The 17,582-nt window shown below is 36.8% G+C and overlaps 1 protein-coding gene across 1 annotated transcript in view; it reads left to right on the top strand.

The window, feature by feature from the left end:
• Positions 1 to 221: 221 nt before the first annotated feature.
• Positions 222 to 17,582, top strand: part of LOC149835610 (uncharacterized) — a 30,444-nt gene continuing 13,083 nt past the window's right edge. The window contains exons 1-8 of the mRNA XM_090008629.1: positions 222 to 384; positions 1,312 to 1,728; positions 2,737 to 2,983; positions 3,254 to 3,366; positions 5,373 to 5,452; positions 5,872 to 6,013; positions 6,394 to 6,474; positions 6,751 to 6,855. Of these exons, the coding sequence (XP_089864755.1) occupies positions 1,336 to 1,728; positions 2,737 to 2,983; positions 3,254 to 3,366; positions 5,373 to 5,452; positions 5,872 to 6,013; positions 6,394 to 6,474; positions 6,751 to 6,855 (1,161 nt within the window). The 5' untranslated portion in view covers positions 222 to 384; positions 1,312 to 1,335. The remainder of the gene's footprint in view (positions 385 to 1,311; positions 1,729 to 2,736; positions 2,984 to 3,253; positions 3,367 to 5,372; positions 5,453 to 5,871; positions 6,014 to 6,393; positions 6,475 to 6,750; positions 6,856 to 17,582) is intronic.

The following is a 17,582-nucleotide window of genomic DNA, read 5'->3' as shown; positions in this document are numbered from 1 at the left end:
TCCAAAACCGTATCCGACCCACCTGCACATCCCCAACGGCCAAACACACGGTCCGGATGTCACGCTTACCTGACATACATAAGCCTGTAGCTCATGTAAGAAGTCCGCTACATGACTTAAAAACTAATTTAAAAAGTAAAAGAAAGGAAAAGTATAAATCGCGCCATCAATTTCTTCCCCCCTTTCATTTCTCGACGGGCCTGGTTTTCTCGAGCTCGGGAGGGTCCTCCTTTTCGTGTTCTGCCCTCCCTTCTCAGATCGCCTCCTTCCGACGAAACCCAAGATTTCTGCCCTAACCCCAATTCCGCAGGACCCCTCAATTCGAACGCCTCAGAACCCAATCGATATCGCACCAATTGTCGTCGTCGTCGCGATCCTCTGAAGGTATCGTAGGTTTTCTCCCTCTTTGTTCTCTTCCTAGTCTTCTGATTCAGTGGGAGGTTTTCGTTTCTCGAAACGGTTTGGGTTTATTCTGTTAATTTGATGTCGAATTGGTTATATTGCTTGTTGCTCTAAGTTTTCGTTTGATCCGTTTGTCTTCATCTTCATTTCCCCTCCAAACCCTTTCTTTCCTCCTCAGTCTCATGCCCCTTATTTCATCCACACAGATACTCGACCAACGTCTCTATTCTCTCTCTCTCTCTCTCTCTGATTTTGGTAAGATTAGTTTGATGGGGTCGCCAGACGCAAGAAGGGAGCGTCGGCGATTCGTCGGAGATGCATCGGAATGTGGAGTTGCCAAAAACATCCTCTCTCTCTCTCTCTGTGCCTTGAGCACTAGCTCTCCGGAACAGGGGAGAGCACTCGGTGATGCATCGAAAGGGCGTTGGATTCGGGAGTTGTGAAAAGGCACAGTTTTTCGGTGGGTGTTGAATCCTGGTGTTGAGGATGGAGCTTGTATCGTCAAATCCATCCTCAACGCACTGTTTTGAAAAAAAAAACTTCCCAAACAGTGGAGGGCGCTGGGGATTCCGCAATATACCTCCGGGCCCTCTGATGCAAGGCTCCCAAACAAAGTCTAAATGGAACTGAGATTTGTGTTTTTTGAAGCACATGAAATATGAAACCCATATTCGAACAGAATCAAACAAATTTTTTCCCCAGTTGTTGTAGAATTCAGATGCAGAATGGAGATGAAAATTCTCAAATTGTGGCACTGGCATACGGTTTAGTGGACAAATCATGCAAGCTATGAATATTGCTTTTCTTTTTATGATTTATCATCATTTTTATTTCTTAGAAGCCATGGACTTGGTTGTTGTTGGTCTTTGGACTCTCTGTATTTTGAAGAGACTATATTGTTTGTTTCAGCTATCAGGCAATTTGGGAAACTTAATGGCTATGGTAGATGAGCCACTCTATCCAATAGCTATATTGATAGATGAATTGAAAAATGAAGATATTCAGTTGCGGCTGAACTCCATCCGAAGGTTGTCTACAATTGCTCGGGCTCTGGGTGAGGAGAGAACTAGGAAGGAGTTGATTCCTTTTCTTAGTGAGAACAATGACGACGATGATGAGGTGCTGCTCGCAATGGCAGAAGAATTGGGTGTGTTTATTCCTTATGTGGGTGGGGTAGAATATGTTCATGTTTTGCTCCCACCTTTGGAAACTTTATGCACCGTGGAGGAAACTTGTGTACGGGATAAGGCTGTGGAGTCATTATGTCGAATTAGTTCTCAGATGAAGGAAAATGATTTGGTGGATTGGTTTATTCCTATGGTAAAGGTAAGATATTGTAGTACCTACTTTGGTTTCCTGAATTTGATGGATCTGTTTCAGTTGGTCAGTAGGAAATTAGTTTCGACCATCCTTCTTCACTAGTACATGAATGCTATTGTATATACACACACATACAAAAATGCTTGCACGCTTTTTCTTTTATGTTGTTTGTGTTAAAATTAGCAGAAGTACACGAAGGTTGTTTGTGTTAAAAGACTATTCCACAAATGTACTTGAAGGCATGAATATATTTTGGCCTAAAATATTTCAGTTCATTATCACTTATTAATCTCCATCATATGTAGATGACCTTTAGCAGACATTAACAAGTCAACATAAACTACTTCAGTGGCCTTGTAGATCAATTGTCACCACCTAAGGAAATTAAGTAATTCTGAAAAGTACAAGCCACTTTATTTTTCTGTGCATACTTTTTTGAAGTTATATTCCTGGTACTGTTGGCTAATGTAAAGCTCTGCCATTGTATTTGAAATTTATCAGGGAGGGAATTTATTTTACTTGTTAATATCTATTAAAGGCTGTGAATGGTAGTGTCCCCGTATAAATTGCATGCATATATGCATTTAAGCAAAACATATTGCCAAGAGCTTGTCTAGTCATTCATTATTTCCCCAATTTTGGCAAGTTTGATCTGTGAGTCTGCTGCTATTACTTTTTTGTAATATGTAAGTATGCACGGACCTGATGAATATCCTTTCACCATCTTCCTGGAATTTGAATTTTAGAACTTTATGACTGGGCCATTTGATTATAAAGAAAGCCTAACATGTTCACTAAATATTATAAAACTGCCAAAAGAAAATATTTTTTTTAATGCATGTTATCAGTTTTTTCTTTTTGTCCATCTGTTCCATAAGAACTATCTCATATTGTTTATTTTTCCTTTTAGTTTCACTTATGTTGTTGTTTATCAGTCATTCCTTGTTGGGCAATTTCGTAGTCATTGGCTTTTCTGATATTACTCTTACCTTTGCATTATTTTTGTCTGTTCAGAGACTAGCAGCTGGTGAGTGGTTTACTGCACGTGTCTCATCATGTGGATTATTTCACATTGCTTATCCCAGTGCCCCAGAAATGTTGAAGGCAGAGCTAAGATCTATATACAGTCAGTTGTGTCAAGATGATATGCCCATGGTTAGAAGGTCTGCTGCATCAAACTTGGGAAAGTTTGCTGCTACTGTTGAATCTAGTCACCTGAAGAAAGATATCATGCCGATTTTTGAGGACCTTACACATGACGGTATGAACATTCTTGTTGATGCCTACTAGAGAACATTTGTCTGTCATTTAAATATTTGCACAGTTTAGTCATTTGATCCAAAAAAAACTGCTATATTGTTTTTCTTATTTTAATACTTTAATATGTGAGATTTGGATGAATTATTGTACTAAGATATACACAGAGTATCCTTGAATATACTGTTTTAATTTGTTTATTTAAAACTCTGTTTTCATTTTTTTTAATGGATTCTCAAATATATTCTCATGTTCATTGTATTTGACATTTCAGATCAAGATTCTGTCCGCATGTTGGCTGTTGAAGGATGTGCAGCACTAGGAAAGTTGTTAGAGCCTCAAGATTGTGTGGCTCATATACTGCCTGTAATTGTTAACTTCTCCCAGGTATGCCAGCAAACAAATTTGCTAGCATGATTTCATGTAAATGTATCGCTTTCCAAAGGTTGGAGAGCACAGTACGAAGAATAAATGCCTTTTTTATAATTTGTGGACATAAGAGCTTTTAATTTTTTCTTTTGAATTTCAAGCAAGTTCTTTAGATTCACCTGATGTGAATTTCTATTTTTGCTGCATGCTTGTCTGTGTTTGCAGGAAGTGAATTTTTTATTCTTTTCTTTTTATGAACTTGTTTCTTATACAAGTCAGTGCTGTCAATTTCTTTGTATGATGTCACAGACTGATGCTTAACATAAACTTGCTGTCATAAATTGGCAGTTGTATTGTGGAGATTTTTATTAAAAAACCATCTTTTCCATCCATGTCATGGTGTAGTCTACAATTATCCATGAATTATCTTGGTAGGCTGGAAATCCTGTGAATGACCTTTGGTTTTCTTTCAAATGTGTCAATTTCTGAATATGTGCCAAATTGATGTGAAATTAGGTTCCTAACACATTATTACTGTTTTTAACTGATGGTTTTGCGTAGAGGATTTTAAGCTTGCCATGTTATTTTGGGTGTATGGATTTCTTATGACCGTGCATCGGTCTTCTTTGGTTTTTATCTATAGCAAGCAATATGATTTTGGATGAATTAATTAGGGAAGAGTTTCTGGACATTGTTGCTTTTTTCCCCTTGGCTTCTTTGCATTGATTGTTCCTTTTGTTCCATATACAAACTTCATTTAGCACTTCAAATGTGGGTATGTGGCATGAAAATCATATACACGTGTATTTGAATCGGTCTCATATTAGTTGAGTTCTATGTCACATAGGGCGGATGCGGGTGCGGCACTTTAAAAAACTTGGGTGTGGGGTGCGGAGAGGGTATATATATATTTTAACAATTTCAAGTTAATGCTAATAAAATAAAAACAATTATCATATCATCAATTCATCATGCATAAATTCATGCAATAAATCAAATTAACAATCTACCATTCATCATGCATAAATTCATCATTTTTGTCCTTTTAACCAAAAAAATAATTTTTTTTATTGAAATAAAATTTATAAAAAAACTGGCCGAACTTAGAACCCAACCCAAACTTGGGTTCGGTTCTACTGAACACAGGCTTGGGTTCAGCAGAACCAACCCAAACTTGGGTTCGGTTCTACTGAACACAGGCTTGGGTTCACCAGAATTGAGTTGGCCCTTGCACCAAAAAGGGGAGGAGGAGGAAGAAAGAGAAGTAAGAAGAAAAAGAAGAGGAGGAGAAGGAAGAAGAAAGAGAGGAGGCGGCAGCAGAGAGAGGATGAGAAGGAAGAAGAAAGACAGGAGGAGAAGGAGAAGGAAGAATAAGAAACAGAGGAGGAGGAGGAGGTGGAGAAGGAAGAAGAAGAAAGAGAGGATGAGGATGAGGTGGAGAAGGAAGAAGAGAGAGAGAGAGAGAGAGAGAGAGAGAGAGAGAGAGAGAGAGAGAGAGAGAGAGAGAGAGACCGTCGTCGCCACCATCGGAAGAGGAGGAGTCGGGTAGGGCAACAATGATGAGGAGGGGTTGTTTGGTTGGGGGAGGAGTTGTGCCCTAACCCCCCCACCCCATGCTAATTTTTTTTTAAAAGTGAACCAAAACGGAGTCCATTTTGGACACATATAACCCTCGGTGCAGGTTGAGCGCACCTGGTTCTGCAAAACATGAATTTTGCTGCACCAGGTGCCACACCCGCGTTGACGCAAGAGCGGCGGGCTCTTTGGCAAGTCCCTGTGACATAGGTTGAGTCTTGCTATATTTTATGATTGGTGTCATTTTCCTCTACAATCACTGAGAGGCTTGTTCATCTGTGGTATTTTACTGAGGCAAGTTTTTCTAGTAGTACTAGTTTTTGCTTCGGCTGCAACTCTGTTTCTTGCATGATTATTTCAGATTCTTAGAATTGTTCCAAGGATACTCTTTATGTTTTGGTGTCCACTAAAATGTTTATCCAGGCTGAATCCTATTAGTGTCTGTGCAGGATAAGTCTTGGCGTGTTCGTTATATGGTTACAAATCAATTATATGAGCTTTGTGAAGCTGTTGGTCCTGAGCCCACTAGGTAATATTGAACTGTTGTTCGATATTTGCGGTAACTGATATTTTTTTTTGGAACTTAATCTTCTCTTCAAGCCTGCTTTGTTTTTTCATGGAATATCTTGCAGGCTTTGTTTTTTGTGAGATTTTATTTAAAGGATCTCTTATACTGTAGATGCTCAAGTCAAGCAATTTGTTTCCATGGTCCATTTTCTATGATCTTGATTTTATTGTTTTTTTTTTTTTTGCTTCTTCCTAAGATTTTCTGCCCATCTTATTGTTGATACTATTGATGGATCAATGTTTGGCAAGATGAGATATTCTCGATAGTTTGACAATGTCATGACGTTTGTTACTATGATTGTGGATTGAGTCTTTGTGAGTTTTAGACATGGACATCCTTTTTCTGTAAGTGTAGCTGATTCTAGTGCTTTGCCTTTTCAGGATGGACCTGGTGCCTGCATATGTCCGACTTCTACGAGATAATGAGGCAGAAGTGCGTATTGCAGCTGCAGGAAAAGTGACCAAGTTTTGCAGAATATTGAACCCACAACTTGCTATTCAGCACATTCTTCCTTGTGTCAAGGTGTTGGCCTTATGCTTCATTGGGTTCTTTTGGCTGTGTTGTTTGTCTGTCGTTCCACTTTTTTACACATGCAAATGCACACGCTGACATACAATGCGTGCATGCAAGTGAAACTGATTCTGTGAATAACCTGTTAAACTTAATTTCGAAAAATGGGTCCTGACATTGCAACAACATTTCTGTTAATTAAAAAAAACACTTTTTTTCTGTATCAGTAGTGACTGCTTGACTTTTATAATCTGTCATCTGTTATCATGCCATTACTATGGCTACTCTCTCTCCTGCCCAAGCACACACAGCCCAAGTTTTATGATTAAGAATATATGGTCCAGTAACCTTATTTAATTCCTTTTGGGACTAAATGTTGAAGTCTTTTTCAGGAGTTGTCATCAGATTCTTCTCAGCATGTGCGTTCTGCTTTAGCATCAGTCATAATGGGAATGACACCGGTTTTAGGGAAGGTGAGTTTTTGTGGATTATCTATTCTTCCACATGTTTATTTGTTTATTTTCATAATAAGCGACTAACTGATATGGACATCTACCGAACCCAAACATACCATTACACCATTACTGATCATTTTGCATAAATGCAAAAGTACTAGAGAGTAAGCTTTCAGTATGGAATCATTTACCAGCAAGTGCAGTGTATCAAGTATATTGTATCTGTACTCCTAGACACTTAACAATGAGTACTCATGATCACTGTCTAACTTTTATCTTGATTGTTGTATGCAGGATACAACCATTGAGCAACTTCTTCCAATCTTTCTTTCCCTACTGAAGGATGAACTTCCTGATGTGAGGCTGAATATTATTAGCAAGCTTGATCAAGTAAATCAGGTTTGTTCTTTACCCTATTACCACTTCAAATGCTACCACAGTTTTTCTTTTTTAAATTATAAATGTTATTAGTGTTTATAACTCAATATTGGAGCAAACGTCTGTTTTTTGTTGGTTTTGCACGTCCATGACATTGAGTTTGTTTGATTGCAGCTCTGCTACAGGGACCATGGTAATTAATCACATTTGGAACCAGCAAATTAAAAAGTATTTATCCAGTTTGTAAACCACTTGAAAAATATTCTTGATGATATAACCAACCATGGTTTTCAATTTATTTCTAGAAAACAATCAATGTACTTCATGTTAAAATGTAAAATGTAATATATATTATATTATATTATATTATTATTTTATATATATATATATATATATAATTTTTTGTAATTTTCTTTTATTTATTTTCTGTTTTTTATTATCTAGTTCAATTAGAACTAGATTTAATAAACTGGTCAAGTCCAAACTAGGACTTGACTAGCTCATAGTAGTTGGACCCTAGTCCAACGACTATATTTAGAGGGTCCAACGACTCTATGGGGAGCTCTAAATGAGCTCTCCTCCTCTTCTCAAATGTGTATAAATAGGGGTCATTCCCCTCACTCTTGTATCAATGCTTCTTAAGCATTTTGTGTATGAAATAAAATATTATTATTTTAGAGTGTTCTTCCATTTATACCCTTTCATGGGTTATGCTGGTAGTGTCTCCAATAGACACCTTTTGTGAGTTTTTCGTGCATTTGTGGAAGACCACCATTTCATTACATGGTATCATAGCCTTGAAGATTTATTGATCTTGGAGAATTCTCACCTCGTTTTTCCTGCCTTCTTTACAAAGAGTGATTCGTTCTCTTGTTCGTGGTTCAAGTGACCCTTTTTGAAGAAGGAAAGCGCTTGGTGGAAAGATTAGCTATGAAACTTGTATTTGTACTTATTTTCTTTCTCCTCTCTTTTGCTTTCCTTTCTTCTCTTACCTCTCTTTTTTCCTTCTCTTACCCCCGTAAAAGATGGATGACAATGATAAGATCACCATCATGCCCATGAAACTAAATGACACTAATTATGTAATGTGGGCTTCGATCATGAAGCACCACATTTGGGGAAAAAGGTTGTGGGGCATGGTTTATGGTTCCAATTCGGAACCTAAAATAGTTCTCACAAAGATTGAGAATGATAAAAAAATGCCTTTATCGGAAGGAAAAAAGAATAAAGCCATGGCGACCTATGAGAAGAAGTGAAAAGAATGAAGGATAGTATAAAAGTGCCTTAAAAAATGACACTACAATCAAGACACAATGTTCTTGATGAAAAATGTGTGCACAAATGCACAATAAGAACTCTTAGAACACTTGTGCACAAAGGCACAACCCACAATATGCACTAAGGCATAAAAGAAATGGGAAAACTTTATTAGATAATGCTTGGGCTTTGTCTCAAAGCCATGAAAATACACAAGGGGAGAACCCATTTAAATAAAGAAGTGGAGACCTTGGAGGGGCTCCACTTCTAGTCGTTGGAGCCCCTCCAATGGTCACAAATGTGACCGTTGGAGGGGCCCAATGACTAGAAGATGCCCTCCCCAAGGTACATGAAAACCTAAAATTAAAAAGAAAATAAAATAAAATAAAATAAGAAAAAGAAAATAATTAAACATATTCAATAATATGAATATGCACAAAAAGACTAAAATACCCCTATGACTATTACAATATATATATATGTATGTATCTTCCTATATATATATAAAATATATATAGAATTACAATGATTTGGTGTTACAATTTAACATTCCCCTCAAACTTAGGGCATGATGACCGAAAGTTTGCTAAGAAGAAAGTTGAACCACGGAGAACACAATGCTTTGGTGAAGAAATCTGCCAACTGATATTCAGAGGTTACATACGAAAGATCTATGACTCCTTTAAGATATACTTCTCGAACATAGTGACAATCCATCTCAATGTGTTTAGTCCGCTCATGAAATGTATGATTTTTGGCAATATAAATTGCACTCTTGTTATCACAGAATATCTTGGTAGGCCCTTCTACATTGATCCCCATGTCTTCTAATAGCTGGTGAATTCATACAATTTTCATAGTAGTAGTTGCCATAACTCGATATTCAGCTTCGGTAGAGGATAAAGACACTTTTTGCTGCTTCTTACATCTCTATGAGATCAACGAGTCTCCTAAAAACACACAAAAACCAGTGCTGGAGTGACGGTTATTTGGGTCACCTCCTCAGTCTGAGTCAGTATAATAAATTAATTTGAATTCAGAAGAAGAGGATAAGAATACTCTCTTATTTAATGTACCGTTTATGTATCTGATGATCCGTAAAATAACACTCATGTGAACAGATGTTGGTGCATGTTGAAACTGGCTTGCAGTATGAACTGCATGAGAAATATCTGGTCTAGTAATACTTAGATACATCAACGATCCCACAAGCTGTCTGTAGGGAGTGAGATCTGTGAAGGGATTGCCATCATCAATTTTCATTTTGGCTTCTACTATAGCAGGAGTTTCACAAATTTTATCATTTGTAATACCTGACATGTCAAGAATCTCAGAGGCAAGCTTAGTTTGAGATAAAAAATACCCTCTATGAGAGTATGTCACTTCAATACCCAAAAAATAGGTTAGAAATCCCAAGTCAGATATCTCAAATTTATCCTTTAAAATTGTTTTAATGCTTTTAACTCCTTTAGTATTACTTTCAGTTATTAGCATATCATCCACATATAAAAGCAATATTACTATCCCTGCATTGGTTTTTCTAGCAAAAAAAGCAGTGTCAATGAAACAAGATGACAATCCATTTTCTAACATTACAGAATTAAATCTATCATACCAAGCCTTGGAGGCTTATTTAAGACCATAAAGTGCTTTTCGAAGACAAACCACCTTTTCTTTGGGAGTCTTTGGGGGCTTATTTAAGACCATAAAGTGCTTTTCGAAGACAAAGCACCTTTTCTTTGAGAGTCTCCATACCTGGCGGAACATTGATATACACTTCTTCATTTAAATCACCATTTAAAAAAAGCATTTTTAACATACATTTGATAGATGTTCCATTTGTTAATTGAAGCAACAATGATGAGGCATCTGACAGTGACCATTCAGGTCACAAGGGCAAATGTTTCTTCATAGTCAATCCTGTATTCTTGACTATGTCCTTTAGCAACTAGTCGAACTTTATCTCTCAAGAGATCTGTCATTCTTAGTTTTTACCTTAAATACCCATCTACACCCTGTTGTTTTCTTACCTTTGGGAAGATCTTGGAATTCCCAAGTTTTAGCTTTGTTGAGCGCTCTAAGTTTACAATCCATCGCTTTTAACTATTCATCATTCTTTTTGGCTTATTCGAAGTTTCTGGGTTCTACATAGGAGTGAATGGTACTTAGACAAGCTCTATGTTTAGGTGTAAAAGAATCGTATGAGATGAACCTAGAAGGTACCTTTCTATTTCTCTTAGTTCTTTGTAGGTTTTCTTTATTTGTTGAAGTGGAGCCACTAGGTTTACTGTATTTTTCGATTGCACTTCTAAAACTGCTTCTATCTGTACGAGAATATGTTATAGGATCTCTTGATGCTCTTTCATCACTATGTTGATAGGTAGATGAATGAAAGGAAATATTTTCCTCATCTTCATTATCACTAGCCTCATTATGAGTGAGTTCATCATCACTACCATCATTTTTAGCTAATAGCTCAAATAAGAAGGAATAATCCATATTTTCTTTATAATGTTCACTTATTTCAAAACCATTAACATTTTTCAGAAAACTCACATTTCTAGAAACATATAACATGTCATTCTTAACATCATAACATCAAAACCCTTTTTAGGTTTCGGAGTATCCAAGGAAAGCACATATAATGGCTTTTGGTGAGAGCTTGTCGTTCTTGTCAGTAAGAACAAAGCATTTGCAATCGAAAATTCTCAACCGACTATAGTCAGGTTCTTTGCTATACAACATTTCAAAAGGCGAGATTTTGTTTAAATTTTTAAATGGTAGCCAATTTATAAGGTAGACTGATGTTAAAGCAGCTTCGGCCCAAAAACCTTTCAGGATGTTTTGAGAAATTAGAAGGGTTCGAATTGTCTCTATGATATGTCTATGCTTTCTTTCGGCTAATCCATTTTGTTGAGGAGTTTTCGGACAAGATCTTTGGTGAAGAATACCATGACTTTCAAGATAATTTTTGAATTTACTTGAAAGATATTCTCCCCCAAAATTAGTTCTAAAGATTTTTAAGTTCCCATTAAATTGATTTTTAATCATCATATGATAGGTTTTGAAAGCCGAAAAAACTTCATATTTGTGCTTAAGAAAAAATATCCAACAATATCTTGTGTAGTCGTCAACAAAGATTACATAATACAAAAAATCTCCTTTTGATAAAATTGTTGCCGATCCTCATACATCTGAATGGACAATTTCAAAAGGTCTTGTTGTAAACATAGATCTTTGACAAAAAGGTAATTTTTTCATTTTCCCAAGAATACAATCGTTGCAAGTGAAATCACTTTTACATAGGTGTTTAACAAAAGGTAAATATGAAATTTTTACAACATTTGGATGTCCAAGTCTCTTGCGTCATACATTAATATATTTTTGTTGGACAACATTACAAAAAGGGTTCTTTGAAATTTGAAGGGAATCGACATAGTATAGCTCTCCCTTCCTAGCGCCTTCCCCAATCAACCTCCCGGACCGGCGATCTTGTATCCAACATTTATTAGACGAAAAATTTATATCACACCCATGATCTGAGAGTTAAGAAACCGAAAGCAAGTTTAAATTTAGTTTTGGTATAAATCTAATTTTTGGGATAAAGAACCCTTATTTTTCAAAATTTTCAATTTCTTTTACTTCAAGAGAAGTTCCATCCGCGGTTGAAACAAAGGATGAAAAGAGATTGTTTGAGTATTCGGAAAATGTACTAATACTTGGGGACATATGAAATAAAGCACCCGAATCTAAGAGCCAAGAGGTCTTACCGGGAGGCTAAGAGGTTGACGCCATCGACTCCGAAAATTGCCCCCTTGAGAAGAGGTTGAAGTGCAGCCACAATTTGTTGTAACGAGAGAGCTTCATTTGAAGATGACGAGCACTCTTCCTTTTGAGGTTGAGATGTGGTAGCCATAGCTAGCAACTTCTTCTATTTTGGACAAATCGGTTTGATGTGCCCCGGTTCCTTACAAAAGTGGCACACAAGCTTGCTATAATCTCTCTTTTCGCCTTGACCACTTGCTCCTTGGCTTTGATTCTTGAAGCGGGGAGGTTTGTAGGTTCTTAAGTTGTTTTCCGGTCTTGAGATGACATTAACACCTTCACTTTCTTCATGGTTGGAAGGTGTTGCTAGAACACTTGGGTTATCTTTGCTTATACTCATACGAGTCTTTTCCCCACTTAGTTTTGTAATTACATCTTCAAGAGAGAGAGAAGTGAAAGAGGCTAGAAGGGAGGATCGAATTTGTTCATATTCGGGTCTAAGCCCATTCAAAAAGTTAAAAAAACGATCCTCCTCAAGTTGTTTATGCCTAAGTTCAATAGCCTCTCTACTCCATTTGGGCTCAAGCATAGCAAGCTCATCCCAAATAGAAGATAATTCCGCGAAATACTCTCTAATAGTCATTTCGTTTTGTTGAAGAGTCAAGGCCCTTTTTTGAAGATAATACTTGTGGGACAAATCCCTTCTTGTGTACATCTTTTCAAGGTATTCTCACGCTTGAGAGGCTTTCTTGAACTTGATGATGTTGGCATTAATCCTTGTCTCAACGGATGAGAAGATTCATGATAGGATTTTGAAATTCTTCATCGCCCATTCTTCATGTCTCTTACTATAGTCTTCAAGAGCCTTGGCTCTTTCTTCTCCTTCAAGGATCTTTATTTCTCCTTTTTTCATCAATGTGCTTTTAGGCTCCGGTTTCGGAATCGAACCTTGGACATAGCCTCAAAGCCCTTTTCCTTTAATATGGGCCTCCATGTTTCCGGCCCAAACATGATAATTGGAGCCATTAAGTTTAAAACCAAGAGAGAAATGTGAGTCTTTTTCACCCATTAAAGAGGAGAAATGAGAGAAAGAGATACGTAACACAAAAGAATTTTAGATCTTTCTTGGTGAAAGCGGCTTCTAAAATATTGGATGAAGAGAAGAATCCACGCCAATCACAAAAAAATTTGAGGGCACATTTTTTGAGGCACTAAAAAAAATGAGAAACCACACAATCTTCTTTTTTCAACCTTGCTCTGATACCATGTAAAAGTATCTTAAAAAGGGACACTACAATCAAGACACAATGTTCTTGTTGAAAAACATGTGCACAAATGCACAATAAGAACTCTTAGAACACTTGTGCATAAAGGCACAACCCACAATATCTCACAAATGCACTAAGGCATAAAAGCTATGTCACATGGGTGCGGGCGCGGGTGCGGGTGCGGGTTCGGGTGCGGGGATTCGGCACTTCCAAAAAACCCGGGTGCGGGGGTGCGGCAGGGGCAAAAGTGTAAAATATATATATATATATATATATATATATATATATATATATATATATATATATATATATATATATATATATATATATATATATATCAAGGGGGTCAGCAGCTCTGTCAGCTGACAGACAACTGATGCGGCTGACAGCAGCTGTCAGCAGCTGCTGTCAGCAGACTGCTGCAGCTGTTCTGACAGCTGCTGCTGCTGTCAGCATTACTTTTTTAAAAAAAAATTTCGCAGCCCATTTGGGCAATTTTTTTTAAAAAAAAATAAATCCAAAACAAGAATGGACCAAAATGATCCTGGGTGCGGTCAACGCACCCAGGATAGGGTTGACCGCACCCGGTGCCGCACCCGCACACGCACCCGCGTCGAGTCGCGTCGACGCGGGTGCGGCACCCTGCTAGCCGAATCCCTGTGACATAGCATAAAAGAAATGGAAAAACTTTACAAAGCCATGAAAATACACAAGGGGAGAACCTCTTTAAATAAAGAAGTGGAGACCTTGGAGGGGCTCCACTTCTAGTCGTTGGAGGGGCCAACGACTAGAAGATGTCCCCCTCAAAGGTACACGAAAACCTAAAATTAAAAAGGAAAAAAAATTACAACATATTCAATAATGTGAATATGCGCAAAAAGACTAAAATATCCCTACGATTATTACAAGAAATAAATAAATAAATATATATATATATATATAAAATATATATAGAATTACAATGATTTGGTACTACAATTTAAGAGATATGGCACACCAAAATTATGTCATAGCTAATTAATAGCGTTGACATTAAGAAATGCTCCTAAGTTTGAGCATGCTAATAAAGCTTGGGAATACCTTAAAAATATGTATTCTCTTAAAGATATTGCACGTGTGCAATTTGCAAGATAAGGTCCAGACAATGATTTAATAGAATAAAACTATTAGAGAATATTGCAATGAGTTGTTCGAACTTTGAGATGAATTGACTCTTTTAGAGTCAAAATGCCATTGTCCCAAAGACATTGAGCTCCGTTAAAAACAACTTGATATGAAGTATTTTTATCAATTTATAAATGGTTTAAGACCGAAAGTTGAGTCAACTAAATCGACTCTTCTTTATCGAGGAAAAGTTCTCTCTATCGTTGATACTATAGCGGAGCCGACTATGGAGTAAAACAGACTTAGAAAGAATACTCCAAAACTGAAAGATGATTCCGTTCTAGCTGTGTTTAGACCGGGTAACCACGTATGCTTTTATAGGCCACCTTATTTCAATAGACAAATGGTGACTTTGACAAGAGAAAAGTCATTTGCCACCATTGTCATGAACCAGGTCACTATAGGCCTCAATGTCCTAAACTAAGAAAGCTAAGAGGGAAATAAGAAAATAAAGTTGCGTCTGTTGGATTGAAATCCAAAAATCAAGATGCATCGGTTTCTATAGCTCAATTTATGGAGATTCTCCAACCCCTTCTCAAAGGAGCTTTCTCCTCGTTTGAAGCTTCAACTGGAGCAGTTGTTTCATCATTCTCCGAACCAGGTAACTTTCCTTGGCTTCTTGACTCTAGTGCTTCTTTTCACATGACTCCAAATGACGATAGCTTATCTGAATGTTTCAAAAATAAGTCGTGTTAAAAGTTTTTACAACTTATGAAACCTTTTTTGAAATAGAAGGAATAATTTTTTTTGAAAAAGTCCATAAAACTAAGAAAATTTGAAAAGATCCATAAAACTAAGAAAATTTTTATTCCAGAAGTTAGATATATTCCTAATCTACATTTAAATCTTTTGTCTGTTTTTCAAATATCTGATTACGGATGTAATGTCTCATTTTCTTCTCATGGTTGTTGGGTACCTATGTCACACGAACTCGGTTAGGGAGGCGCCGCACCCGAGTCGACATGCCCCGACACGGGTGCGGCTTCGGACTCGGCCCAGACTCGGTCAACGTCGAGTCGGACTCAGTCAACGCCGAGTCGGACTCGGTCAACGAGTCGAGGCCGAGTCCGTCCTTTTTTGGACTCGGTCAACGTTGACCGAGTCCAAAAATTGTCCATTTTAAGGTAGAAAAAAAATCAATTCTGGGGCTTCTGAGTCATCGCTTATTCTGGTTGAACTGGGTTTTCTTAAGCTACTCTCATTTTGTGTTAAATGTTGCTAGAATAACTGGAGTCTCTGTTGGTCCTTTTAGTAGTTCTCTTAAATTAAGGACTTTATGTTAAGATTTTGTTATGGTGGGATTTCTGGAATTGAAAGTCTTCATTATGTGATTCCTTGTCCTGTCAAATTGGGTGCAAGATCCCTGCCCATGCATGTCAAGGATGGTTCACTACAAATAACCATCATAATTATGTGCAGACAAATTTTTTGAGAAATTTTGACATTTTTATCTTTTTCTTTTCTTGGTAGTATGTACATTTTTTGCAACGAAGCCTTAAACATAAGCCCCAGACCCGCGCCGGGGGGACCCCTCGGACCCCTCTTTCTGCAAGGGCAAAAGTACAATTTGCAATGTTTATAAAAACACTCATGCTGGTGCCAAACTTTAGAGGACAATATCCACATATATGCACACAGGATATATATATATATATATATATATATATATATATATATATATATATATATATATATATATATATATATATATATATATATATATATATATATATATATATAGCCGAGTCCCCGTGTCCAAAATTTTTAAAATTGCGCCGCACCCGTGTCGCACCCGCACCCATGTGACATAGTTGGGTACAAGATTAACAGTCAGGGAAGCTAATTGGGGAAGGCCATATAGAATGAGGACTCTATTACATGGATTTTTTGGAATTGCCTGAGAATGTTTTCTGTTATAATATTAAGAAAATAGAGCTCGATTTGTGCCACAAAAGAGTTGGTTATCCTCATATGGCCAAAATCTAACATTTTCCTAGTTTAAGAAAATTTTGTAATTCTGAAAATTTCACTTGTAAAGATTGTATTCTTGGCAAAATGAAAAAATTACCATTTTATGATAAAATCTTTGTTTCTTCCAGACTATTTGAATTAGTACATTCAGATGTTTGGGGTCCTGCACCAATTGTTTCGAAAGGTAGATTTGCATATTATGTCATTTTGTCGATGATTTTTCTAGGCATACTTGGATTTACTTCCTTAAACATAAATTGAAAGTCTTTTCGTACTTCCAAACATTTCATACTTTCAAACATTTCATAACATATTTAAAAACAAATTTAAAAATGATATATCCATTTTTTGCACAGATTCAGGAGGAGAATTTATGTCCAAAGAATTCAAAAACTAACTCAATTTGCATGACATTACATATCAAAGGTCTTGTCCATACACACCGCAACAAAATGGACTGGCCGAACGTAAACATCGATACATCATGAAAACAACTAGGACTTTATTAATAGCAAATCATGTTTCAAAGGAATTTTGGGCAGAAGTTGTCCTAACTGCTACCTATCTTATTAATCAAATGCCATCTTCCTCTTTGAAAAATATAACTCCAATTGAAAAACGTGCGAATCTTTCTCCGGATTATTCTAGATTAAGAGTGTTTGGATGCAAGTGCTTTGTTTTCACTAACAAAAATGATAAACTCTCTCATCGTGCGATTCCCTGTGCCTTATAATCAAAATGGCTATAGGTGTTTTGATTTTCAAAATGAAAAAATAATATGTATTAAGAAATGTATCTTTACTTCACTAAATCTTCTTTCCTAATAGATTTGACCTCAAAACCTAATGAATGTGATCTTGAATGTGACTTTGGCGATGATCAAAGTATATTTGATCTTGAACACAATGATGACAATGAAAAGCAAATCCATAGGGAGGTTAGTTTACAATATTCGAGACGAAGAGACTCAAATCTTCCATGTGCACTAGAAAAATATTCTGAAGTACCAACCAGAAGGTCATCCCGGGTTTCGAGGTCTCTTGAAAAATTTGTGTCATACGAATCCTTTTCAGCCACATATAAGGCCGTTATTGCATTAATACACTCATATGTTGAACCATCATCATACTCTCAAGCCAAAAATCATGTAGAATGTGTAGAAGCTATGAAAACTGAGTTAGATGCACTTAAAAAGGTTTCCACTTGAACTATTCAAGATATTCCCCTAGGTAAGAAACCTATAGGCTGTCGATGAGTTTACAAAGTCAAAACAAAGAGTGATGAAACTCTTGAAAGATATAAAGCTCGACTAGTTGCTAAAGG

The sequence above is a fragment of the Nuphar pumila genome, chromosome 6, assembly GCF_984573655.1.
Source record: "Nuphar pumila chromosome 6, dmNupPumi1.hap1.1, whole genome shotgun sequence".
NCBI classification, from domain to species: domain Eukaryota; kingdom Viridiplantae; phylum Streptophyta; class Magnoliopsida; order Nymphaeales; family Nymphaeaceae; genus Nuphar; species Nuphar pumila.
Note: the sequence above shows the minus strand (reverse complement) of the source record. Positions and strands in the feature narration are given on the sequence as shown.